The following is a 26,405-nucleotide window of genomic DNA, read 5'->3' as shown; positions in this document are numbered from 1 at the left end:
TTATTCCTCGACCGGTTATGTACTCCCTTTACGTCGATGACCTGCAGATTGCCTTTTCGTCATGCAACCAATCAGCCTGTGAAAGACAAATCCAGACTACGGTCAATCGGTTGCAACGATGGGCAGACGAAAACGGTTTTCGTTTTTATCCTGAGAAGTGTGCATGTGTGTGTTTCACGCGGAAACGAGGTATTCATGCCAAACCTGCAATAAAAATCAGGGATATGCTCGTTTCAGTACACAGTGAGCACAAATTCTTGGGCATCATTTATGACTCCAAATTAACGTTTGGGGCTCACATAAAGACACTCAAAATGACCTGCATGAGGACACTTAACATATTGAAAATTTTGTCGCACAAGTCATGGGGGGCCGACCGTGCATGTTTGCTCCGAATTTATGGCTCACTTGTACGGCCTCGTCTTGATTATGGCTGTATTGTTTATGGGTCAGCTCGCCAATCTGTTCTCACCTCACTCGATCCAGTGCACAACTTGGGCCTCAGACTTGCGTCAGGTGCATATCGTACCTCCCCTGTTGATAGTCTTTACGTTGAGTGCAATGAGTGGCCTCTGCAGTACCGTCGAGCGTACCTAAGTGGAGTATATGCAGCCGAAATAGCATGCATAAATGACCATCCTTGTGCCAGAGAATTGTTTGAAAATAAGTACAAGAAGCTCTATGAGAACAAACCAAGAGTGGTCCACCCTCTTGCCCTCCGTTTGGAGGAGCACATGACTCTGTACTCTTTCAAGATATGCCCGACAACTCTTCTGAGTTTCTCGGACGCTTTAGCCCCTTGGGACTATAGTGCTGTCAAATGTGACCTGTCGCTGTTAAAATACGACAAGAAAGCTTTTCCACACCACCTTTTGCGCCAAGAATTTCTTGCACTTAAGGATAAATACAGTAGCTATTGCCACTACTTTACTGATGGTTCAAAAACTGCTGGTCACACCAGTTATGCTTTTGTAAACTCGTCGGCAGTTACTGTAGCTGAGAGGATAGTTGATGAGGGCAGTGTCTTCACTGCAGAGGTTTTTGGTATAACCTCAGCTATTGAAGACGTAATAGCAAATGGACTACAAAAAGTGGCAATTTTTACAGATTCCTTAAGCGCCAGTGCTTTGACCTCCCTTGTCCCTTCAAAGATTGCGGCTGTAGGTATGCTAAAAAATCGACTGTGCTGCCTCACATCGGCATGGGTTAGTGTCGTCTTTTGTTGGGTACCAAGCCACATCGGCATTCCAGAAAATGAAACTGTCGATAGAGCAGCATACCATACTAAGCATTGTGCAATAACGAAGTCCAAGGTTCCTTACCAGGACCTTCGGAAAACCATACGAAAGTCCATTACAATGTACTGGCAAACTGAATGGGACAGACAGACTGAAAATAAGTTACACCTAGTGAAGCCATACCTATCTGAATGGAAAAGTTGCAGACACAGAAATCGTTTTTATGAGGTTATTTTATGCCGACTGCGAATAGGTCACACTGTGCTCACACACGGCTTCCTGGTCCAGAAAGAACAGAAACCCATGTGTGACCACTGTGGAGAACCTCTTACTGTACTTCATGTTTTAATAAGCTGCCCACACCTTGAAGCAGCACGCATCAGACATTTCAAAGCATTATACACCTTTTGCATCCCTTTACACCCTGTGCTTTTACTTAGTGATGAACCGTTGGTGGATTTTAGTAACGTTTTCCAATTTTTTGAGGACGCCGGCCTTCTACACCGGTTTTAGCTATGTGCCTCTTTGAGTCCTTTTAAAATGTTTTTAATCCCCACAACACCCTGAATAACATCGTTTAATCGTCGCTTAACTATTCTACCCTGCGTCTGGCGCATTATAACCGAAAGGTTGCTGTGCCAAAAAACCACAACTTACTTACTTACTTACTCAAGGTGTTTTGGTGAGTAGCGCCACCACGGTCCCGAGCTCCGCAGGGGTGCCTACTGTCGTAGGCATTTGGTGTCTTGCAACACCACGAACCCGAGCACATGTGGGTTGGACCCACCCACATCCCGGCTGTGCCTGGCTTTGCCGTGTCCGGGGAAAAGGGCATCCTGGTGGTTAAGCCAAAGCCAGGGTTGTTTTGGACCTTCATGGCCCCCTGGCAGAGGCAACACACCACTTCGGCCCCCGCTTCCCGTAGACGGTGCCCCCAGTCTGACCCGACCTGGGGGGAATCAGCCAGTCGCCTTTTCCTGTCCTTTTCTTCATTCTTTTGCTTTCCTATCGTCTTTCCTAACCCTGTCCTGTCGTCTTCTGTCTTCCTTATTTCTCCGTTTTTTCTCCAGGCGGCGAGGGCTAACCCTGTGCGAAGGCTTCACCCTAGACCCCCAGCATAGGGTTATAGTGGCGAGGTACAGTTAACGTGCGCTTCAAAGCCACGTTCCCTTGTTGGGCTCGGTGGTGGGCGACTGGCCGTGCCACCGAATTGATTCCATTTTCTATGGCTATCTTCTCAGCTCCCGCAAAACACCTTGATCGACCTCCTAAAAGGGGTCGCACCGAAGCACTCCGCACCCAACCACCTCAGGCAGCTTTCAGCAAATACCTTGTTGTACACTCGACCGACGAAAAACCTATCACCGACCTGTCAGTTTTCTTGATTGCCAAGTGCATTCAAAACATTGTTGGAAAAGACTACAATGCCAAAAAGATGCCCTCTGGAGACCTTCTTGTTGAAGTTATACGAAAACACCAAAGTGAGAACCTCCTGAAGCAAGAAAAAATTGCCAACTTGACTGTCACAGTTACGCCACACCGCGCGCTAAACACTGTCCAAGGTGTTATATCTGACAAAGAACTCCTCCATGAGACAGATGATGATCTCCTTGAGGGACTGCATGACCAAGGTGTTGTTGGTGTCCGTAGAATTATTATGAGAAGAGATGGAGCAGAGATCAAGACCCGACCCATCATCCTAACATTTGCTAGCTCTACCCTGCCAGAGACAGTGAAGGCAGCTTTCCTTAGCTGTCGTGTACGCGCCTACATTCGAAACCCGAGGCGATGCTTTAAATGTCAACACTACGGTCATGGAACTCTAGCTTGCCGTGGCAAGCTCACCTGTGCGAAATGTGGCGAGAATGATCACTCTTCTGATGACTGCAAAAAACACAATCATGAAATGTCCGAACTGCAGTGATTCACATGCTGCATACTCACGATCTTGCCCATCTTTCAAGAAAGAAAGAGATCATTCAGATCAAAGTAACCGAAAATATCATTTTCCCTGAAGCACGCCAAAAGCACAAGATGTTTTCGGCTGCATCCTATGCAGACGCCGCCCGCCGGGGGTTGGGGCGACGTTTGGTTAGTACTGCGACACAATGCAGCTTAGCTGATGTGTCACTGTCGTTAACCCCCTCCGAGCAACCACCAGCTCCTGCCTCTACAGCAGAGGCCCTGGTGGTTCCTCCTCCGGCTGGGCTGCCGTCCACAGCCGAGCACCCTGCCACTACGTCTGCGGAGCCCGTGGAGAATGTGGTGACGGGTGCTGTTGGGACTGGTCCGGCCTCTTCCAGTCCAGCTCCATTGCCCGCACGACACCCGAGGGCATTGAGAGCATGAACTCAGGTGGCCCCACACGTACTCCTTCCCTTCCCGCACCGCATGTTCCAACCAAGAAGCCTGCGGCCACCTCAGGAACCAATCCGCGAGGTGGATGTCGGATGGACACCATGTCGGTGCCGCCTGATTTGTCAGACGAGGACATGGACACCTCGGCATCTCAACCTGCCCAGCAGGCGCAAAATGAGCGCCGCAGCACTTTTGGCCGTGGGAAAAAAACCACCTCATCGTACAACAGGCCTTAAACAAGACTCACTGACATGAACCAAAATAGGCAACTTCTCAACTAAATCTTTATTATCTTTAATTCATAATAGCTGTTCAAAACATAGTTCAATGGAACTGTAGTGGTCTCATAAAAAACTTGGAGGATGTATATAAACTCCTTTATAAACATCAATCCAGTATTGTTTGCCTCCAAGAGAAAAGAGACACACCTGAATCCCAAGCAAAGTAACTTTCTTAAACAATACACTGTCTTCGGGAAAAAAAGACACCGTTGCTCATTCATTTGGTGGGGTTGCCATTGTGACGAGAAAATCCATTCCATCCCAGTCCATTAGACTACTCACCATCCTTGAGCAAGTTGCTGTCCGCGTGATGATTTTTGGTCGGCTGATTACAATATGTTCCTTATACTTTCCCCCGGATCATGAATTGTCTACCTCAGAATTTGAGTCGTTGGTAAATGAGCTTCCTGAACTATTTATCTTAGTTGGAGACCTAAATGCACACAACAAACTCTGGGGTTCTGGGCGAACTAACGCTCGCGGCCGCTCGATTGAACATTTCCTAGTATCATCTGGTGCGTGTTTGTTCAACAAAAAACAGCCCACATATTATAACATTACACACAACACGTACTCACACATGGAGTTGGCAATCAGTTCTGCTGTTCTTTTTCCACTCCTTCAGTGGCAGGTGGAGAAAAACCCGTTTGGAAGTGGCCATTTCCCAGTATTCCTATGATGCCTAGACAGAGACCCTTACACTCCCACCTCAACTAAAAGGTTTAAAGAAACCGCTGCAGACTGGGAGAAATTTAAGCAGAAATCTCAACTCACATACAGTTCCATAGAACACTTGGGTATTGATGAAGCTTGTAGCCTTGTCACAGCACACATCCTTGACGCTGCAGAGAACTTCATTCCCCAGACTTCTGGTAACACAAGTAACCCAAGGCGGCCCTGGTGGAATGAAGAGTGTCGACAAGCACGCCAGGCACAGAACAAGGCGTGGGGCATTCTTCGCAGGTACCCCACTGCGGACAACCTTGTAGCGTTCAAGCGCACCAAAGCCATGGGAAGGCGCATTCGCCATCAGGCCAAAAACAATAGCTGGAGGTCCTTCTTAACTTCAATAAATTCCTTCACCGATACAAGAAAGGTTTGGAACAGGATAAGAAAACTAAATGGACAAAGCACACATGGCTTACACCTTGTTGACACCACTGGGGGCACCCTAGAGGACCAGGCAAACGCGTTGCCACCATACTTCGAACACGTCTCAAGCTCTTCACATTACACAAGCACATTTATACACTACAAAAAGTCAGGTGAGCGGAAGTTCATACGTGACCACACGCAATCAAACGACTCCTATAACTCTCCATTCTCCCTTCACGAGCTCATGACTGCGTTGGCTGGTTGCAAGCCTTCGGCGCCAGGTGCAGATAACATTACGTACGGCATGATGAAACACCTTCATACAGACACAATCCAAACTCCTGTTTTTATTTAGCAGAATATGGCGTGATGGGCACTTCCTAAGGCATGGAAACAGGCTATTGTTGTGCCACTGCTGAAAAAGGGAAAGGATGCAGCCTGTGTTTCAAGTTATCGTCCAATTGCCCTGACCAGATGCTAGTGCAAGCCGTTCGAAAAAACGATCAACAGAAGGGTACAATACTTCCTGGAATACAATGGTATTCTGGACAGCAGCCAGGCAGGTTTTCGGTCGGGCAGATCAACAACAGACCAACTTGTCGCTTTTGAATCCTATGTGAAAATTGCCTTTGTTAACAAACAGTTTTGCATGTCCATTTTTTTTTATCTAGAAAAAGCATATGACACTGCCTGGCGCTACGGCATCCTGCGAGACCTGAAATCTTTTGAAATTTGTGGGAATATGCTTAATGCCCTTGAAAGCTATTTGTCTGAACGAACATTCAGAATGAGGGTCCGGCTGCAGTAACCGTGCTGTATATGCAAGAAAATGGCGTACCTCAGGGTGGAGTACTTAGTTGCACACTTTTTATAGCTAAGATGAACACACTTGAAAAAGCTCTGCCCCGTACCATTTTTTACTCCATTTACGTGGATGATGTTCATATCAGTTTCCGGTCCTGTAACCTGTATCTGTGAACGGCAGTTACAACTTGCCACAAACAGGCTTGTAAAATGGGCCGACGAAAATGGCTTTAAGCTAAATCCTCAGAGCACATGTGTCTTATTTTCCAAGAGGCGTGGTATTCACCTTGAGCCCACCGTCCAGCTCAGTGGAGTGGCTGTGCCTGTGAAGAAGGAACACAAGTTTTTAGGGATTGTGCTAGATGAAAAGCTGTCATTTATTCCACATATAAAGCTACTCAAAATAATATGTATAAAGGCAATGAATATCCTAAAAGTCTTATTCCATCACTCCTACGGCGCAGATAAGATGTGCCTGCTGCGTCTCTACAACAGTTTAGTGAAGTCGCGGTTGGACTATGGGAGCGTAGTATACGGGTCAGCTCCGAAAACCGCTTTAAAAATGCTTGACCCTGTTCTGCACCTTGGGCTTCGCCTTTCGTCAGGAGCCTTCCGAACGAGTCCTGCACAAAGCCTATATGTGGAATGTGACCAGTGGTGCCTGGAAGACCAGCGCTTATACACAGACCTACTGTATGCCATGAAGGCAACATCCATAAAAAATCACCCTTCTGCGTTTATTGTCAATGACACCTCTGCCATGCACTCGTTTCTCAGTCGGCCCTCTATATCTACGCCTTTTTCGTTGAGAGTGAAAGTGCACGCTGAAGAGCTTGGGGTTTCTTTTAGCGAGACTTACAAAACTTCGATCACAGACCTTGTTGCTCCCTGGGAAATGTCCCCGATTTTTCTTGTGATTTATCTTTTAGAGCCATTAACAAAAAAGCTGCACCAAGAGAACTCATCTTGCAGCACTTCCTACATATACGACACAAATATCCCTACACAACGGTTTACACAGATGCCTCCAAGTCCGCCCATTCTGTGTCATGCGCTGCACATGGCCCAAACTTTGCTATCACAAAGACAATGAACAAAAATACCAGTATTTTTACAGCTGAGGCACACGGCATTTTAACCACCGTGGAACGCATTACAGAAACCAGAATACACAGTTCCATTATTTTTACAGACTCCCTGAGTGTAGTATTAGCTCTCCATTCAGGAAAACCAAGGAGAAGCATTATTTTAAACCGTCCTATCAAATCCATAATGTCTGCTTACGCACTAAAAGTGACTGTAGTAGTGTGCTGGGTACCTGGGCACAGCGGAATTTCGGGCAATGAAATTGCTGACCAGAATGCTGCTGTGGCGTCTCTCCGTAGTGTTGTAGATATCCCACATGTGCCCTACCTAGACATGAATCCACTAGTTCGGAGTATGCTTCGGAGGCGCTGGCAGGTACAGTGGGACACACAAATCGAAAACAAACTGCACATTATAAATCCACACATGGGGAAATACAACACAGAGAAACGGAACAGGTTCACAGAAATATCAATATGCAGATTAAGAATAGGTCACACACACGCTACACACTCATACCTTTTAAACGGAACCCCACCACCATCTTGTGAGAAATGCGGACGAAGACGTAGAGTCCTCCATGTATTGATTGAATGCTTGGCATACCATGATGCAAGGAAACGACACTTCCCAGAACTATGCACCTACACGATACCCTTACACCCATCCTTGTTTTTATCTGATCAACCCCCAATTAAAAGTGAACGCCTTTTAGCCTATCTCGCTGACATTGGATGTTTAGCACTCATCTGATACCATGTGTGACATCAGGGCCACCCAATGAGGGTGGATCTGAGCATTTTCATAACGTGCCAGGGACGTCACCGCCATCCCTGTTATATTATGGCGCTACCAGCACACACATAAACATCGTCACTGTTACGTCTCATCTTATTCATCCTCGCTTCTTAGAGTAAGGGCCCTTTACACCCATATATAAACTATTTTTATCAAGTACATCACAATCATCGCCATGGCATTTTACAAATGTGACAAAACAAACATTGTCTTGGCGCTCTTTGGCCTCAGACGCCCTTGCGCCAATAAAATATACGTAGTAGTAGTAGCAGACTGGTTATGCTTTTTTAGACTCAGCCGTTACTGTAGCAGAGACGATAGGTGATGAGGGCAGTGTTTTGACTGCAGAAATATTCGGTTTAACCTCTGCTATTGAAGACATAATTGCAAATTAGAACACGTGGCAATTTTTAGATACCACAAGTGCCATTCAGGCTGTAACCTCATTTGTCCCTTCTAAAAATGCAGCTGTTGGTATAGTAAAAAATTGTCTGTGCTGCCTTACAACGGCAGGGGTTTTGTTATCATTTGTTTCATGCCAAGCCACATTGGCATTCTACAAAATGAAACCGTTTATAAACCCACCGCGGTGGCTCAGTGGCTAAGGCGTTGCGCTGCTGAGCAGGAGGTCGCGGGTTCGATTCCCGGACGCGGTGGCCGCTTTTTTGATGGAGGCTAAAAGCAAAAACGCCCGTGTGTACAAGATTTTGGCGGACGTTAAAGATCCACAGGTGTCAAAATTATTCCGCAGCCCTCCACTACGGCACGCCTCTTCGCCTGCGTTGCGTCGGCGTGTTAAACACTGCAACCAATCGAAACCGTGGATAAATCCGCATACGATAACAAGGTTTGTGCAATAATGAAGGGAAATTTTCGTTACCAGGAAATTCGAAATGCACATGAAAGTCGGTGTACCATATTAATTACAGTGTACTGGCAGACACAATGGGACCGAAAAACGGGAAATAAGATACACCTACTGAAGCCATAGCTGTCAGGATGGAAAAGTTGCAGATTAGAAACAGCTTTTTTTAGGTTACTTCATGCTGACTGTCAATAGGTCATAGTGTGCTCACACACGGCTTCCTGGTACAAAAAGAACAGGAACCTGTATGCGACCACTTTGGAGATCCTCTTACTAGAGTACATGTTCGAATAAGCTGCCCACATCTTGACGCAGCGCGCATCAGAGATTTCAGAGCATTATACACCATTTGCATTCCTTTACATTCCATGCTTTTTCTTAGTGATGAACCATTGATGAATTGTTTTTAGATTTCTTGAAGACACCTGCTTTATACTCCGGTTTTAGCTATTTATATCTGTGAGTTCTTTTAAAAATGGTTTTAATCTTCACAACACCGTGGACAACATCTTTTAACTTTCACTTAACTATTTACCCAGTGTTTGGCGCATTATTACCCAGACGTTGTTGTGCCAAAAACCAAAACATCATCATTTTTTGCCTGGTTGGCGACAACACAAAACGCACTGTTCAGTACACAAATAACAGCTCCAGCCTCCCGTCGCCACAAGGGCGGGGCGTAACACTTCTTATACTGCGCTGGTACATCCGGAATGAGTAAACACTCAGGTTCTTCCGGCATGACCTACCTTATATAAGCTTCTGGTATAAAAGCAACACTTCTTTTATATAAGAAATACTTCCAGTGAACTACTCTCACACTGTGCGAGCTTCTTCACCTGTATATGAATTGCCATGAGAGTTTTCCACATAGAATGCTGTCTAAGCACCATGAACATATCATAGGGCACGGCCTCCCCCCAACCAATTGTAGCTGCACCACACAGACAGAAGCTTTGGGTGGTGGAAGCCTAGTTCTAAATATTGGAACGTCGTCGCACGGCACTGTAGCCGTGCCTACAGCGCTGAGTTAGAGTGCCGTGCCACGGTACTCTAGACGCTGGGATGATTTTTAGTTTTTTCTGCTTAATGAAGCAGTCTTTGGAGACCGTTTTACCTGAGGGGATGAAGCTCTGGTTTAACAACTTTACTACAAAGCTAGTCACAAGCGAGTTTCCTGGCCCTTGTAAAAAGTAACGTTGCGTTTGGCAATGATGCAAATATTTATAATCATTTTTTTGATATCATTCTTATTTATCATGCAGTTCAAATCGATAGGTTTCGGTAACATTGGAAGCGCATAATGAGTTTCTCACTGTCACTGCCGCAGTGGTTGATCAAGGTTTCCGTTTTACTAAACAACACTACCTTCGTTTCGTGAAAAAAACGATTTGAAAGTTCTCGGTTAGTTTTCTCAGACGATGCCTAAGACTGAACTTGTGTATATTAGTGAAGCCGGCTTTAAAGACACTTGGTGTAGCGCTCCTCAAGGGTGCGTGGGGCTGTCATGCATTGGTAGAAGATTGATTTCTTATGTCGCCCTTTTAAAATTACTTCTCTGCAACGTACTTTGTGTATAATGGTGCAACCAACTGTAAAGGTGCTTGCTGATACCCGAGTGGTTGGAAATAATAGGCCTACCATTATTAGGGGATTCTCAAATCTCCTGTGCAATTTTTGAATCGCGCCACACAATAACCATTAATAAGTAGGTCCAAAACTCCATTGAACAAATTGCAAATACCACATTTCATCGCCCTCCTCACGTATGTTGTACTTAGCAGCTTATACTTCCTATTTTTGAAGTCCCGCCACCAAGCAACGCGATTTACCCTAGCACTGCTAAGATAAATAACCTATGCGGAGGATGCATCATTTTCCTACATGGATGGCTTCGTACGCGTGAAGAACAAATCGCAACGTTTCATGCCCAGAGTGTTAAGTTGGCTGCAGCAAAAGCTTCCGGAGAGCCTCTCAATCAACGTCAGCATTCCATGTTGCCTGTTGTAGTTAGGCGTCCTACTACAGCAATAAATATGTAGCAGAAAGGCACAGAACCGATGTTTCATTTAGCCTCTGTGTCGTGTTCAGGAATGATATTTGGAAATGGTGTTGTGTTCGGGAATGACATAGGTCATATGTTTATTTGAACGTTGTGGAGCTGTTGGAATGTTATTTTGTTGCTGTTCGACATAAATGCAATTTCCCATTTATCATTGATTTAAAAGATATTTTTATAAAGCTGTCACTGAGCATTTATCTAACTTTATTTTGCGATTCTAGGGTCCCTGTTTCGTCAAGAAAAACATCGAAAAAGTTCAAGTTCTACGGCATTTTCCCCGGAGCCGAAGTCCAGAGCGGTACGTTATCTTCCTCGTAGTAGCCTACCCTAATCTTGCTCTACTCATACCTTCCCATTGTGGGAAATTATTAATACTATGGGAAGAAAAATCTTTTCCACCACGTTTTTATTTCGGCTGTGACTTAACATCTTCAGCCGGAGCATGCGTTATACGTTATTGCGTTAATGCGTTACATCGTTACGAGAATAGAAATTTTAGCCACCGGCTTGTTTCCAGGGAAAGCACTCATATTTAAATTTCGTCGGGAGTATCCACTACCCGAATGGATATTGTGAAAATGAATGCAAAAGTAGGCCCTCATTCACGGGCAGTGGCTGAGTAGCTATTGACTTTAGTAGGACTCTCTGACGGGAACATTTAGGTTGCTTTGCGATAACGTTAAAAGCTCTTGTGGGTCAAATTTTGTTTACACATCGTAAATGGCGGTGCCATAGAGGTAACTATCTCTTTTTTATTGCGTTAGCGACACATGGCCCTCGTCAGCAACACAATTCCGCTGTCGGTTTTTGTCAGAGCGACAAAATACAGAACGGCAAGGTGCGTGCAGTGAACGCGACGTTAGGTGAGCTGATAGCGATTACCGGGAATCGACCGCTTGTGATGGCGTGACACGCTCGTCGCCCTTTCGCCCCAGTATGGAATGACGTGTGTGATGAGTGCAGGGCCACATTCGCGCCAAAAAGGCATGACGGCGACGAAAGGCCGATACCCCAGGGTAACAAACGGAACGATAGGCATGCAATGTCTCGATGCGCAAGCAAGCATACGTGATTGCTGAGATGGTTACAACGCAGAGCACAGTTCCGTGTGGGAGTGAGGCGCACGAGAAACGCCGGGGACGAGGGCTCTAAGGCAGAGCAAGGTGTGCGTTTCAAACCTAGCGTTCATTGCCCCATGGGTAAAAATCAGTTGCTCAGCGTTTCTGAAACCTTTTTTGACAGTTTTCGTACTTCTTTTATTCCTTTTTGGAACAATGGCGGCGGCAGTGCTACTCTTTTTTTTAGTATTTCCTGAGACAATGTCTTACAAAAAACGTAAGATTCTGAGTTAGCAATGAATGCATACGCATTCTTCAGTGGCATTTTATTGTGGGTTTATGCACGCGGCTTTGGCTCTGGGTAGCCAATTTAGCCTATTTTGTCGTTTTTTTAGGGTTGTGGTATACGGGGGGGGGGTCTTCGCTTTTTGTTTTCGCTTAGTTTTAAGGCGAAAGCCTTAGGTGCCCGATTGTGCGAATAACTGGTGTTGTGGTAATGCTTCTCCAGTCAGGAAACTCGATGGCAAGGTGAGAGCACATTCAACACACGTCTGATTTTACGGAATAAAACCAGTGCCTTTACAGTAGCAGCTTTGTGTCCCACATCCGCCTTGTATCCGCACGGTGCCAGCGTGTAAAAAAGTTGTTCTGGTTGTCTGTGGCACATATCCACTCAGAGATTAGCCGGTAATTGCGAGTTTTCAGAGAATATGTTTGGCCCGTACAACGGGACCCGCTACGACATTACTCGAGCCCTTCCTTCCAGCTGCGCTACTGATGTGGTTGATTTTCTTCTCCGAGATGTTATCCTTCAACACGGTCCTCCCCACCGACTCCTGACTGACCGAGGTCTTTGATTTATTTCGCAGGTTGTCTCTTACTTTTACTATGTTGCCGTACCAAACACGAGCTGTCCTCGGTGTGTCGTCCGCAAACTAAAAACGTCACAGAGCATTTTAATCGAACACTTACGACCACGCTTTCAGGGTGCGTTTCGTACGATCACTGTGGTAGGTATGCGGCCTTACCTTATGTTACATTTGCCTACAATTCTCTCCATAAGACCGCCGGACATTCCGCTTTCTACTTACTGTTCGCCGGCAAATCAACGTTGCACTTCGACATTTTGGTCCCGCCCACCACACCTACAGCTAGCGAGTATGCCAGGGACACCTTCGACAACTCTGATCACGCCCATGAAATATCCCGCGCACGAGTCACCAACCTCCAGCGTCTCCAGAACATTATTAATGACCGCCGAACAGTGGACGCGCAGTTTCCTTACGTATCATTGGGGCTGATTTGGTCTCGTGTACGCCGCGCTTGCCTGTCCTGTAAGGCTCTACCTCCGTACACGTGTCCTTGTTGAGTTCTGAGTAAGGTAACCGAAGTAATATATAAAACAACGTCCCTCAAGACCACTTCTGGCCAGTTCTACACCGATGGCGTTCATGTTGTGCGACTCTAGCCGCACCGCCTAGCGTCTCTGTTACGGAACATAATAACCGCCGGGATGGCGTATTCGCCCGGGGAGTCATGTCGTGGTGCTCTTGGGAGCACCAAGCGAAGAAGAAGCAGGTGCTTTCGGCCGCTGGACTTAGATCATAGAAGTGAGGAAGACGACGCTGATTCCCCGCTACTAGCCTAGCCGCGTTCATGGTCGCTGCTGTGCCTGCCCGTGCATTGTAAGTATTAGAAATATTGTAATTTTATCCACGCGGCATCCCCGCATCGCAACACTATTCCTGCTTCGAAAAACTCACGAAACCGCGAATGGCAAACGAGGAAGTTGTAGGATGGTGCGTGCCGGAGGACTCGTGAAGTTGATGACACGTGAGTAGAACAGGTGTGCACCAGCGGCGCGGTTCCCTGATTACGGAAGCTGTGCCATGCGTTATTCTACTTCCTTACATAATTCGCTCCATAATATGAACAAACCATTCGAGGGAGGAGCCTAGCAGATAAGACACGGCCTAGCAGTGAAGACGCCGGCCGAAGAATTCGTTTTAAAAGAACAGCCGAACCGAAAATCAAACGCAACACGAAGGAGCTGTGAAGAAGCTGTAATAAAAACTGCAACATTTCGCCTTCAAAGTGCCCCGCACGGGGCACCTTGAGTAACTTTGGGGCGGTATTGGCGACATTGCGGACCCTGAGCCCCCCAACATCAGCTGTAACCTACCCTGGTGAGCTGTTTAGAGGTGAAGGGTAAAAAACCGCCAACGGTGGCCGTCGGAGCCCAGGTCAAGCTCCGGCGGATGGGCTCCCTGTCTGTTTACCAAGCAGGGAGCTCCGGGACCTCTCAAGCTATCAGGGTAAGATTTGAGAAGAAAGTACCCCCGAACCTGCTTTTTTTCAATGCCTCATGGATAAATCAAAACCTCCCGGTAAACCTGATCCGTCCTTGAAAAAGAGCCGCAACGATCCGTCGTACCCAGCCCTTCCGTCATTCAATCCCCCGAAACCTGGTAGCTATCCCCGATTTTTGGTGATCGAATCCCTTGAAAAAGACAAGCCTGTTGCCTCAATATCCCTTTTTCTAATTTCAAAGTTCATAGAAGGAATAATAGAGAGCACTACAAAGCCAAAAAGCAAACAACTGGAGAACTGCGGGTGGAAGTCACCACCCAGCAGCAGGCCACAAAACTCCTGAACCAGACCCGAATTCCCGATCTGGACATCAAGGTCACCCACCACCAAAGCCTCAACAGTTCACAGGGCGTGATCTCTAAGCCAGATATGACAAACGAGACGGGACCCGGTCTTCTAGAAGGCCTGAGAAATCAACGTGTGACGGAAGTCAGGCAGATAATCATAAGACGAGATAAGGAAATAACTACCAAACATAACATTATGCCATTCGACCGTTCAATTCTTCCATATATCAACGCAGGCTTCATCCGGTGCTCCGTCCGAGGGTACACCCCGAATCCGCGTCGCTGAACTGCCAGCGGTTCGGGCACCGTACTAACTCGTGTCGAAGCCAACCAAGCTGCGCCAAGTGCGCCCAACACCACCTCACTGATGACTGTACTTCTAATCAATTCATCTGTGCCAATTGCCACGGGCCTGGCGCTGCATATTCGCGAACCTGCGAGTGGTTCAAACTGGAGGAAAAAGTATTCACGCATCTCCACGAAGGTTATCATGACGAGTGGGCGAAGCACTGGGGATCGTGCTTGTCATAAATCCCCCGCGGCATTGCCTACTCGCGCATGTAAATGAATGACAACGCGTGTGTACAGTATATACAATTCCACTCCAATCCAATCCGATGCTCCTCGCGCTTACGCAACACTGTGTACAAGGATACCAAGGGACAAGCCACGGACAAATTGAGGTGCTAAGGTGCTTCGCCCCCTAAAAATAAATCAAGGTCACGGAAAACATCCCCTCCCAGAGGCGGGAAAGTGGTTCGCCCTAGGGAGGTACGGCTACGCGGCTCGCTGAGGGGCGGAGCAGCGTCTGGTTTTGGCGGGAACCCATTACCATGGCCGGGCTAGAGCGGCGGCACGCGCTGTGTTGATACGGCCTTCTCAGCGGCGGCGAGAACAATGCAGCCAGTCATGGGAGTGAAACTTCTAACTCTTGCATGGGACGCGATATTCGCTCGCAGTGCCAGACAATCTCCTGGTGTTTGGGGGCGGTACTAAAAACATGGCGGCACGTTGCAGCCATGTGTGACGCTCGCCGAAAGGGAGATGGCGTCACGCTACCAACTAGGTGGGTCCACGCAGAGTTGAGGAGAAATGAGACAACGCAGGCCCAAATATACCATTTAATTAACAATAATTAGTGCTGGTGCCGGTGCGCTCACCCGTTGAGAGGCTGGAACTCGGTAGAGGTGGGTCAGGTGGTCGGCTGGCGCCGGATTGTGGAGCCGGGAACTCTTTCACATGCGGCGTTGCGGTGTGCACGTGCTCGGCTGGGCCGTTGGGGGTGGGGGGTGCCGGAACTCTCTTGCCGGGCAGCGCAGGTGGTCCGTACTCCGCTGGACCGTGGAAGCAGTCCCGAGATGAGGCCGTTGGCTTGGCTGGCGAACGAAGTTCGGGAGATTCAGAAGCCGGAGGTTCCCTCGTCGCAATTTCGGCCCGGGTTGGGGAGGGAGCGTGCGATCGGATGACTCCTACGGGCGGCTTCCTCGTTCAGCCTGGCTGGATGGTGCCCAGTCGGGAGAGAGTGCGGGGTACTCGTTCGCTCGCCTTCTTATACCTCCCTTGTGTTGCGTACAGGGAGGGCAAGGACGAGCTCGTTGGGGAATACTGGGGACCAGCCGGTCATCGCCCCGCGTGTGGGCGCGCCACCCTGCAAGCCTTCCGGGCGCTTCAAGATCAACATTACCGAATACGCGGGGGAGCATGTTCCCCGCGCGCGTGATCTTTCCTCGTGGCAGCACGTGTTTGCCCGCGCACGTGGTCTCTCTACGTGGGAGCACGTTTTTGTGTGAGCACGTGTTGTCCGCGGCAGCCAGTGGCGACGTCTGACCGTCACACCCGCCCATCTCCAGAGGAGACTTTTGTCATTGCAAAAGTCTCTTTCACAAAAGGTTTATGGTGGGGCCACAAAGTTTGACGCAAAACACACCGCACCGCACTGTATCGACACCACATTGAACGCAGTCAGCAAGGTCACACGGGCAGTCACGTCGGCACCAGTAAACATTAATCATAAACATCCTATGAATTTCTATGTACATGAGCCAAGCGAATGCCAACATACAGGTTTTACGGGCGCAAAACATGAACACTGAAATTTGGAATTTTGCCCTTCAGATACACAGGACGAACGCCTGTCAAATGATACGGTGCTGCCCCTCGACGTCGTAGTGCATAACTGTGCGTCGGCCGAGAGAGGCTGTTCGCCACGGGGAGTTGAGAATTTTGAATGATTTCATCGAGCACAGCTCGATGTAAAGCGTCCGTGAACGGGCTCGTAGCTGGGCCACTACGTTCTGGGGACGAAGGAGGGTGCCTGCCTGTACCAACACTCACCCTGGGAAGTCTCAGCTCGTCCTCTACTTCACCCAAAGCACTTTTCAGCTTGTTGACGTTAACAATTTTCTCGTCTTTCATTAGAATCCCTCTGATTCGGCAGGTGACGTCGGACAGCTTTTCGACAACCCGGAAAGGACCTTTCCGTTTCGGCGCGAGCTTTTTAGCCAGGCCGCGGATTTGGCTTTCGAAATTGACGTTAGACCCTTTCGCCTATTTGAAAGCCGACGTACTCGCTCCTTTTATCAATACGCGACTTTCTCTTCTCCGCCGCTTTGTTCAGTGCTTCATACGCTAGCTTGTGCGAGATTGAGAGGCGTTGAGCCAGCTCCGCGCGGTAGGCCTCCATGGTGTTCTAGTGCATTCTTGGAGTCTCGCCGACAATGCTCGGGATTGCCGCATCGCGGCCCTGAAGGAGGAAAAACGGGGTTTCATTTGTGCCCTCTTGGACTGCGGTGTTGTAGGCATACACAGCGAAAGGTAGCCCCTTATCCCAATCTCGTTCGTCGTGTTCTACGTAATAAGATAACATGGTCACCAGGGTTTGATTCAGCCTTTCTACTGCACCGTTACACTCCGGGTGATACGCGGTCGTTTGCAATTTCCTTATCCCGAAGAGGTCGTACGCCTCTTTTATCACCCGAGAGACGAAGTTGGTGCCCTGATCGGTTAGAAGTTGCTCGGGTACGCCGTGTCTCAGTACCACCCCTTCTACGTGAATGCGTGCTATGGTTTCCGCCTTCTGGTCAGCCAGCGGGAAGGCTTCGGCGTAACGGCTGAGATGGTCTACAAAAACAAGTATGTACTTGCTTCCAGCCATCGTAGTTGGTAGGGGCCCCACTAAATCCATCGTTGTGCGCTGGAAAGGTGCGCTATGTTCCTCGAACAACTGCAAAGGAGCACGCTTTCGGTTCTTAGGCTTTTTATGTAGAGCGCAAGAGGGGCACTTCCGACGATAATCCTGCAAGTCTCTCCGCATTCCCGGCCAGAAGTACGTCATGCCTATCCTCTGGCGGGTTTTACGTGCCCCAGAGTGGCCAGCGTACGGAGCATCATGATGTACACGTAGGAACTCGCCTTTCATTGAAGCCGGCACTACTAAGCGCCCCGTACCTCCCCCCGCCTTTTCCTTGAACCTCAGCAGACCCCCGTCGTCCACATAATATTGCCCTCACTGTCGCCTGCTTTAAGTGATTTGACAATTTTCTGAACGCCGGGATCGTCGAGCTGCAACTGATTCATGCGGGCCTCGTCCACCGACGGCACAAAATGTCGAGTGCCCGGACTGGCGTCCTGCTCAGGGTGCCAGCGTTCTGATTCGTTTGATCCGCCCTGTGGACGACTTCATAGTCGTACTCCTGTAGAAGGAGGTTCCACCTTGCCAGCCTCGAGCTGGGGTTACGAGCGTTCATGAGCCACTTGAGCGGCTGGCAGTCGGTGACAATCTTAAAGTGCTATCCGTATAGGAAACACCAGAAGTGGCGCACAGACAAAACTACGGCAAGGCACTATATTTCTGCTCCGCGGAGTTCAGCTGCCGATTCACGTACGCCACGTGGTGTTCCTTCCCATCGAACTCCTGTGATAACACCGCCCCTAGCGCCACCTTGGAGGCATCTCTCGCAAGTGTGAAGGGCCTGCTCAAATCCGAAAATTTCAGCAAGGGAGCCTCGGTCAGCTTGCGCTTCATGGCCGAGAAAGCTGCTTGCTCCTCCTCACCCCAGCTGAATGGTTTCTTGGTTGTGAGCTAAGTTAGAGGGCGCGCCTGTTCAGCAAACTGGGGAATGTGTCGCCGGTAATAGGACAGAAGACCCAGAAATTGCTTGACTTCGGTTTTTTTTCTGGGCTCTGGAAACTCCTGAACGCATTGTATTTTGTGCGGGTCTGGTCGTACTCCCTCCGCTGATACGATGTGTCTTAGGTATTTAACTTCGGGGCGCAGGAATTGAAATTTGGATGGTTTCAGTTTGAGACCGGCTGCACGCACTCTCTGGAAAACGTTACGCAGGTCGTTTAGATGGCCCTCGAATGAGCTGCTGTACACGATTATGTCGTCCAGATATACATGACACACTTTCCCCAAAAGACCGGCGAGGATTACGTCTGCCGTGCGCTGCCATACCGCTGCGCTGCTTACGAGGCCCATAGGCATGCGTCTCCTCTGGTAAGGCCCTGAAGGCGTATTGAACGCCGTCTTTTTTTTGTCGTGCTCATGCATCTCAATCCGCCAATGCCCGGAGGCCATGTCCACTACCGTGAAAAATCTCGCAGAACCGAGCTCTGACAATGTCTCCAAAATGTTCGGGAGTGGGTAAGGGTCGACGCGAGTCACGCGGTTGAAGTCGCGGTAATCGACTACGAAGCGGTACTACCCATCCGGCTTTTCGACCAATAACGCCGGGGCACCCCATGGAGATGTAGAGTGTTCGATTATCTCTGCGTCGATCAGCTCGTTAACCTGCCGTTCCATCTCGTCTCTCTTGGAGTAGGGGATCCGATACGCACGGCGGTAGACCGGAGCCGCATCGCCAGTCCAAACTCTGTGTTTGATCACCTCACATTGGCCGATATCTGTGCCGCTGGTGGAAAAAGCGGTGCCGAACTCGAAGAATAATTCCCGGTTCGGCCACGTGCGAGAGATCAAAACGGCTAAAGAGGTCGACCTCGTCTACACGCCGGCAAACAGTTTCTTCCGCTGGCCTCTCGGCTACCACCGCTGGCCTGAGGACACCGATGAGTTTTTTACGAGGCAACCTAATCTCCTGAAGTGTGGTGTTAACGACGCGCACTGGGACCTTGTCAGTCTCGGTAGCTCTAACTAAACCGTAAGCGCCGGCAACACCCGACACCTCAAGGAGACTGCTTTCCGCTACGCCCAACTGTCCCCTAGACAGCTCGGAAGTTACCTCACCCACTAGCACACACTCGCTCAATGGGGGCAGTAGGTGCACCGTCGCAAGAATGCCAGTCGTCGCGTCCGCCTGTCTTCTTGCCCCCCCCCCCTTCCCCCCTGGCCCGCAGGGGCACCTTGTCTATTTAAGGTGACGGTAGTGGCGACACCGCGGACCCCGAGCCCATGTGGGTTGGACCCACCCACGCCCCGGCTGTGCGTGGCTTAGCCGTGTCCAGGGAAAAGGGCATCCTGGTGGCTGAGCCAAAGCCAGGGTTGTTTTGGACCTTTACGGCCCCCTGGTGGCGGCAACACGCCACTTTGGCCCCCGCTTCCTGCAGACGGTACCCCAGGATTGACCCGCCCTGGGAAAAGCAGCCAGTCGCCTTTTCCTATCTCCCTCACTCTCTCTCTTTTTCTGTCCTGTCATCTTTCCATGCCTGTCCTGTCACCTACTCTTTTCCTGTTTTTTCCCTTTTACCCTCAGGCGGCAAGGGTTAACTTTGTGTAAAATGGCCTACCTAGACCACTTTTCATAAAGTTATAGTGGCCACGTATGGCTAGCGTGACTACCTGCACGCTCCCCTGGTTGGGCTCCGTGGTGGGCGGCCAGCGTGGCCACCGAAAAACACCAGCTATCCACATGGCTAAAAATAAGACACCTCTTGATCGGTCCCTGAAAAGGGCCCGGACCGAAGTCATCTCCCAGCACCTGCTGCAAAAAAAAAACGGTGACAACTTCTCGCGATTTTTTGTGGTTCAAGGAGTAGAGGAGCCCATGCAGACAAAGTCTCCCTTTGCAATTGCCAAGGCCCTCAATCAGCTACTTGGGACAAACTACAACGCCAGGAAACTCCAGAATGGAGATGTACTGGTAGAAGTACACACCAGAGAGCAGAGTGAAAAAATCGTGCAACTCGCAAAAATCGACAACACGAACGTGACAGTGACAACGCACCGATCGCTAAACTTATCTAAAGGCGTGATCTCCGAATCGGAGCTTTTCCACTGCTCCGACGCGGAGATTGAGACCGAACTGGCGGAAGAAGGAGTGGTCGCAGCACGTAGAATATTGATAAGGAAAAATGGAGAGGAAATTAAAACCAAACATGTTGTCTTAACATTCAGCTCTACTACGCCACCGGACTCAGTAAATGCAGCGTATCTGCGCTGCAGGGTGCGGCCCTACATTCCAAACCCAAGGCGCTGCTTTCAGTGCCAACGGTTTGGTCACGGGTCTGGATCTTGTCGCGGCAAACCCACATGCGCTAGGTGTGGAGGAAAAGCGCATGAGAACGAAAGGTGCGAAAAAGAACCCCACTGCGTAAACTGTTCTGGCAACCATGGTGCGTACTCCAGATCCTTTCCGGTGTGGAAGAATGAGAAAGAAGTAATGACCATCAAGACAACACAGAATCTATCTTACCCTGAGGCTAAGAGAAGGCTAAGTTTCCAGCAAAAAGGAACTTTTGCGGAGGTGGTGCGGCGGGGGCCGGCGCCATCTCTGGTGTCTGTAGGCACACAGGTCGAGCTGAGGGACCTGGTGTCAGCGGTACGGCCCCCTCCTGTCCCAGAGGCTGGGCTGCCCCAACGCCCGGCACTGACTCAGTCCACGCAGGTGGACCGAGTGGACCGCTCAGCGGACTGCTCACTCCCGCAGCCCTCTACACAAGTCGGGCCAGATGCCGTTGTACCGGCTACCGATGGGGTGAAGGAGGCTTCGGGGCTAACACGCAGCTCAGCGGGTTCTGCCCCGGCTGCACGGTCGGCTCCCCCTTCTCGGGGGACGGTCGACACGCCCCAGAAGAAGGCGCCGCCGGGAAGTGGCACTGCCGCAGGTGCGGCTCCTGCACGGCAACGGCCTGGGGAACCCCCCGACCCTCGAAGGGTACCGAAGGGCCGCGGGAAGCCTGGGCAACCTGCAGGCGACAGTAGGAAAGAGGGAGAGGAGGAGATGGACGTGACCTCACCCATACCTCCTTGAATACAAAAGAGCAAACCCAAAAAGACTGGTATGGTGCGGATAATACAGTGGAACTGTCGTGGGCTATTGTGTAACATAGATGACATTCACGAATTGTTGGAGAAGTCCCAACCATCTATTGTCTGTCTTCAGGAAACTCATTTATCTCCTGTGCACAATAATCCTTTCAGAAAATACAATCTCCACCGCAAAGACAGGACAAACTCACTTGTATCTGCTGGAGGAGTGGCAATCGTCACTCCCCAGTCGATCCCAACGAACGAACTGAAGCTTCAAACCACTTTGGAGGCAGTAGCCATAAGAACGCACATTGGAATAGCCCTCACGATTTGCTCCCTGTATATTCCACCAACCGCTCCAGTGACCCAGAACGATCTGTCCAGACTCATAAATGAGTTGCCTGAGCCTTTCCTGTGGCTGGGGGATCTCAATGCGCACAATGTACTGTGGGGAAGTGCAAGAAGTGACACACGAGGCCGACTTATCGAGGCTGTAGTGTCCGCAACTCCTTTGCATTTATTCAATAATGGGAGTCCCACTTACATATGCTCATCAACCCGCACCGAATCATGTATTGACATCTCTCTTGCAACGCCATCCCTAAGTACCTTTTTCACTTGGTCAACACTTCAAAATCCTCTCGGCAGTGACCACTACCCGGTTTTTCTGGACTCTACACCGGCAGTACCCATGCTACCAGTGCGCACCAAAAGGTGGAAGTTGGAGGAGGCCAACTGGTCTCTGTTCGAACAAGCATGTAAAATCGAATTGCACGAAATACAGGACTTGAGTGCAGATGAAACTTGCAGCCTAATAACTTCACTGCTCTTGGAAGCTGCAAAAGTGTCTATTCCCGAGTCCTCTGGGACACTCCCCAGGAGGTCAAAGCCGTGGTGGAACTCTGATTGCAGGGATGCCCGTAGGAAGCAAAACTGCGCATGGTCCCGTTTCAGACGCTACCCCACTGCCGAATGTCTAATAAACTTCAAACGACTCAGAGCAGAGGCGCGCAAGATAAGACGTCAGTCGAAAAAGGCTTCATGGCAGGACTTTGTAAGTTCCATAAGTAGTAACGTAAGCACCAAAATGGTCTGGGATAGGGTCAGGAAAGTGAATGGAACGTATAGTGCATTTACTATGCCACTTTTTGATGGTAGCAAAAGCCTTGCTGAGCAGGCAAACATTCTAGCTGAATATTTTGCCAAAGTGTCCAGTTCAGCCCAATACTCTGAATCATTCCTCAGGTATAAAGAACGGGCTGAAAAAAGTATAATTAAGATAAACATGAGTAATGAAGAAGCATATAACGCACCTTTCTCTATGGCTGAACTACTTCTGGCGATTGCTCAGGGAAGCAGTCGGGCTGCAGGACCAGACCGAATACATTATGAAATGTTAAGACATCTAACCCCAAGAACCTTAAAAGTCATACTGCATTTCTTTAATAAAATATGGTTTGAAGCCTACTTTCCAGTAGCGTGGCAGGAAACCATTATGCTCCCACTACTGAAGCCAGTTAAAGACCGTAGTGAACCAGCAAGCTACAGGCCAATTGCCTTGACAAGCTGCCTCGGGAAATGTTTTGAACGGATGATCAACAAGCGGCTCACTCACTTTCTTGAAGAAAATCACGTTATTGATGCCCTTCAGTTTGGTTTCCGTGCAAGGCACTCAACAACTGACCACCTTCTCCGTCTAGAAACGAAAATTAGGGAGTCCTTTGTTCAACGACAACACTGTGTCTCCGTATTTTTCGACTTGTCGAAGGCTTATGACACCACATGGAAACATGGTGTAATGCTAGATCTGCAGAGTTATGGTGTAAAAGGCAGAATGCTTGGAATGCTGAAAAGTTACCTTTCCAATCGCTCCTTTCGAGTGAAATTCGGAACAGTATTATCGGATGTGTACACTCAGGAAAATGGCGTACCTCAGGGAGGTGTTCTCAGTGTTACGTTGTTCCTAATCAAACTAAACTCAATTGCACATGTAATACCGAAATCTTTGATGTATTCGCTTTATGCGGACGATATTCAGATCAGCTTTTCCTCGTGCAACTTAGCATCCTGCGAAAGGCAACTGCAAATGGGTATCAACCGTCTAGTGCAGTGGGCCGAGGAAAATGGATACAACTTTTGTGCAGAAAAAACAGTCTGTGTGCCTTTCACTCTGTACCGAGGAATTGTGTTAGATCCTCAGCTGCACATAAAATCGGCCCAAATCCCTGTTCGAACTGAGCACAAATTTCTTGGCTTAATATTTGACCAAAAGTTAACATTTAAAAGCCATGTTAACTATCTAAAACACAAATGTCTGAAATCAATGAATGTTTTAAAACATTTATCCTACAGAACGTGGGGCTCAGATCGCACCTGCCTTTTGCGGCTGTACAACAGTCTAATCCGTTCCAAGTAGGATTATGGCTGCTTTATCTATGGATCTGGTCGCGAATCTGTACTCAAAGCGCTCGACACCGTTCACCACTGTGGCTTGAGAATAAGCAGCGGAGCCTTCCGGACATCTCCGGTGCAAAGCCTGTATGCAGAAACCAATCAATGGTCACTTAACAAACGGAGAGTACTCCTCGGAAACATGTACATAATGAGAATTCTTTCCTGCACAACTCACCCTTGTCGACAGCTGTTTCTGAAACCTCACTTTGAAACTCTCTTTACCAACAGGCCTCGGACTATTCCAACCATGTTTTTCAGGTACCGCATTCTTAATGAAGCCCTTGACTTTTATGTAGATGATACCATGCTGGTCACCCACAGTACCGGTTATGCTCCATGGGAATACCGCAAGCCACAATGTGACTTTTCCCTGCTGAAGTACAATAAGCACAACACTCCCAAAGAACTACTACAGCAAGAGTTCTTAGATATCCAGTTCAGGTATGCTGGATGTGCTACTTACTTCACGGATGGTTCCAAAGGAGAAAGACATGTGGGAGCAGCTGCAATTGGACCTTATTATGACGAATGCCAACGGCTCAGACCTGACGCTAGTATCTTCACTGCCGAACTGCATGCCATACAGCTCGTTTTAAACAAAGTATGCACTGAAAGGACACCACAGTCAATCATCTTCTCTGACTCTCTCAGCGCGCTAGCAGCCCTGTGCTCAGGAAACAAAACCAAAAATCCACTTGTCCAACAAGTACTTAACCAACTAATGGACTGTAGCAAAAATCACTTAGACGTGAGTTTCTGTTGGGTACCGAGTCATGTAGGAATTGACGGCAATGAAAAGGCAGATGCCCTCGCAGCCCAGACAAAAGAGCTGGAGGTGACAGAAACTCGTTTACCCTACCAGGATTACAGACGGAGACTAAAATTATCAATAATGAAGAAGTGGCAGTCTGAATGGACAGAACTCAATGAAAACAAGCTCCACCTTGTGAAGCCGCACCTGAGAGAGTGGCAGAGCTGCAGACATAAAGAAAGATTTGTAGAGGTGCTGTTATGTCGCCTAAGAATTGGGCACACGCGCTTGACCCACAACTTCCTATTGCTGGGAGAAGACCCTCCAGAATGTGAGCAATGTGGGAAGCGCCTTACAGTAATACACATACTTATCGAGTGTCCTAGTTACGAAAACAAACGTCGGGAATTTTTTTCCCACTTTTATAAATTTCAAATTCCATTGCACCCTGCTTTACTGCTTGGCGATGAACCCCTGGTTCCCTTGGAAAAGGTTTTTAAATTTTTGAGTGCCATCAAGCTTTTAGACAAACTTTGATATTACCATGTTACATCATTTTTTCTTGAGCGGTTTTTAAATTTTTGAGTGCACTCAAGCTTTTACAGAAACCTTGATTTTACCACTTTACATGATTTTCACATGAGCCTTTTACCGTAGTGTGTTCAAAATATTTACCTTGTGTCTGGCGCATTATAGCCAAATTTGGCTGCTGCGCCAATAAAATCCAAATTCATCCATTCATTCAACCCCTTCCCCCCACCCAGTTTTTAATGAGAATTTCGATGCCCGCTATGTTGATGGCGCCTCTGTTTAGGAGCAAATCTACCTGTTCTTCCGAAAGGATGTTCTGTCCGATTAGACCAGCCACCGGCAGCCTGGCTCTCTCTGTGCAGACGATGAACGTTGCCGTAACAATGCGTTCTCCTAATTTCAAAGACACTTCACAGCGTGTTACGATTTCCAAACGGTCGCCCGTGATGCCCACGAGGCGTGTTCTCTGCTCTACCGACCGGAATCTCGTTCGCCAGTCGGGCACAACGTTGTCTAGAGCGCTCTCTTTAAGGAGGCTTACTTTTGAGCCCGTGTCAATCAGGCATTTCATAGCCGCTCCCCCTATTTCACACTCTATTATCGGGCTAGCCTCCCCGCAAATGTTAACTGTGAACTCTTGAATGCGCCCTTTGCTTCCCTCCAGCACGCGCGCGCCTAAAGGGAGCTCGACTAGTTTTCCTGGTTCGACCGAGAAGCGAAATTTCCCATGGGATTATCCGCGCTTGCTTGGTCGTCCCCTCGCGGTTGGCCTTGAGGGTGCGCGCGCTGCCTACAGTTCCTAGCAAGTGTCCAAGCTCGCCACACACATAGCAAGTCGGCCGTCCCGTCCTGTTGCCGCGACGCCTGTCTTTTTGCTGCATTTGTTCATTTTGTAGCGCGATTCTAGATTCCAACAAGCGTTCGACCCTTTCGAGGCGTGCGCAGCCCTCGTCAGCTTCCTTCTCGTCTTCCCGCACGCTTCTGACCGGCATGTGACGGCCATTTACTGTTAGCTCGTTTCTCTCCTCCCTCACAGCCGCGTCGACAGCCTCTTGGATATTCTTGGTGTCGCGAGAAAGTGTGAAACTGCGGACCGGGTCTCACAGTCCATTCAAGAACTGAGTGCGAAGCTGCTCGTTCAGAAGCTCTTTGCGCTTTGC

At 48.8% G+C, this 26,405-nt stretch overlaps 1 protein-coding gene across 8 annotated transcripts in view; it reads left to right on the top strand.

The window, feature by feature from the left end:
• The window catches only part of LOC144175627 (E3 ubiquitin-protein ligase MIB2-like), a 279,842-nt gene that overhangs the window by 77,997 nt on the left and 175,440 nt on the right, over positions 1 to 26,405 (top strand). For all 8 annotated transcript variants that reach the window (XM_077704683.1, XM_077704681.1, XM_077704679.1 and 5 more), the window contains one exon: positions 10,809 to 10,885. In XM_077704683.1, coding sequence (XP_077560809.1) covers positions 10,809 to 10,885 — 77 coding nt within the window. The remainder of the gene's footprint in view (positions 1 to 10,808; positions 10,886 to 26,405) is intronic.

Source organism: Haemaphysalis longicornis, unplaced genomic scaffold, assembly GCF_048455015.1.
Source record: "Haemaphysalis longicornis isolate Haplotype H1 unplaced genomic scaffold, Haemaphysalis longicornis Haplotype H1 scaffold_3, whole genome shotgun sequence".
In the NCBI taxonomy this organism is placed as follows: domain Eukaryota; kingdom Metazoa; phylum Arthropoda; class Arachnida; order Ixodida; family Ixodidae; genus Haemaphysalis; species Haemaphysalis longicornis.
The sequence above is the reverse complement of the archived record's forward strand: the minus strand, read 5'-3'. Positions and strand labels throughout refer to the sequence as shown.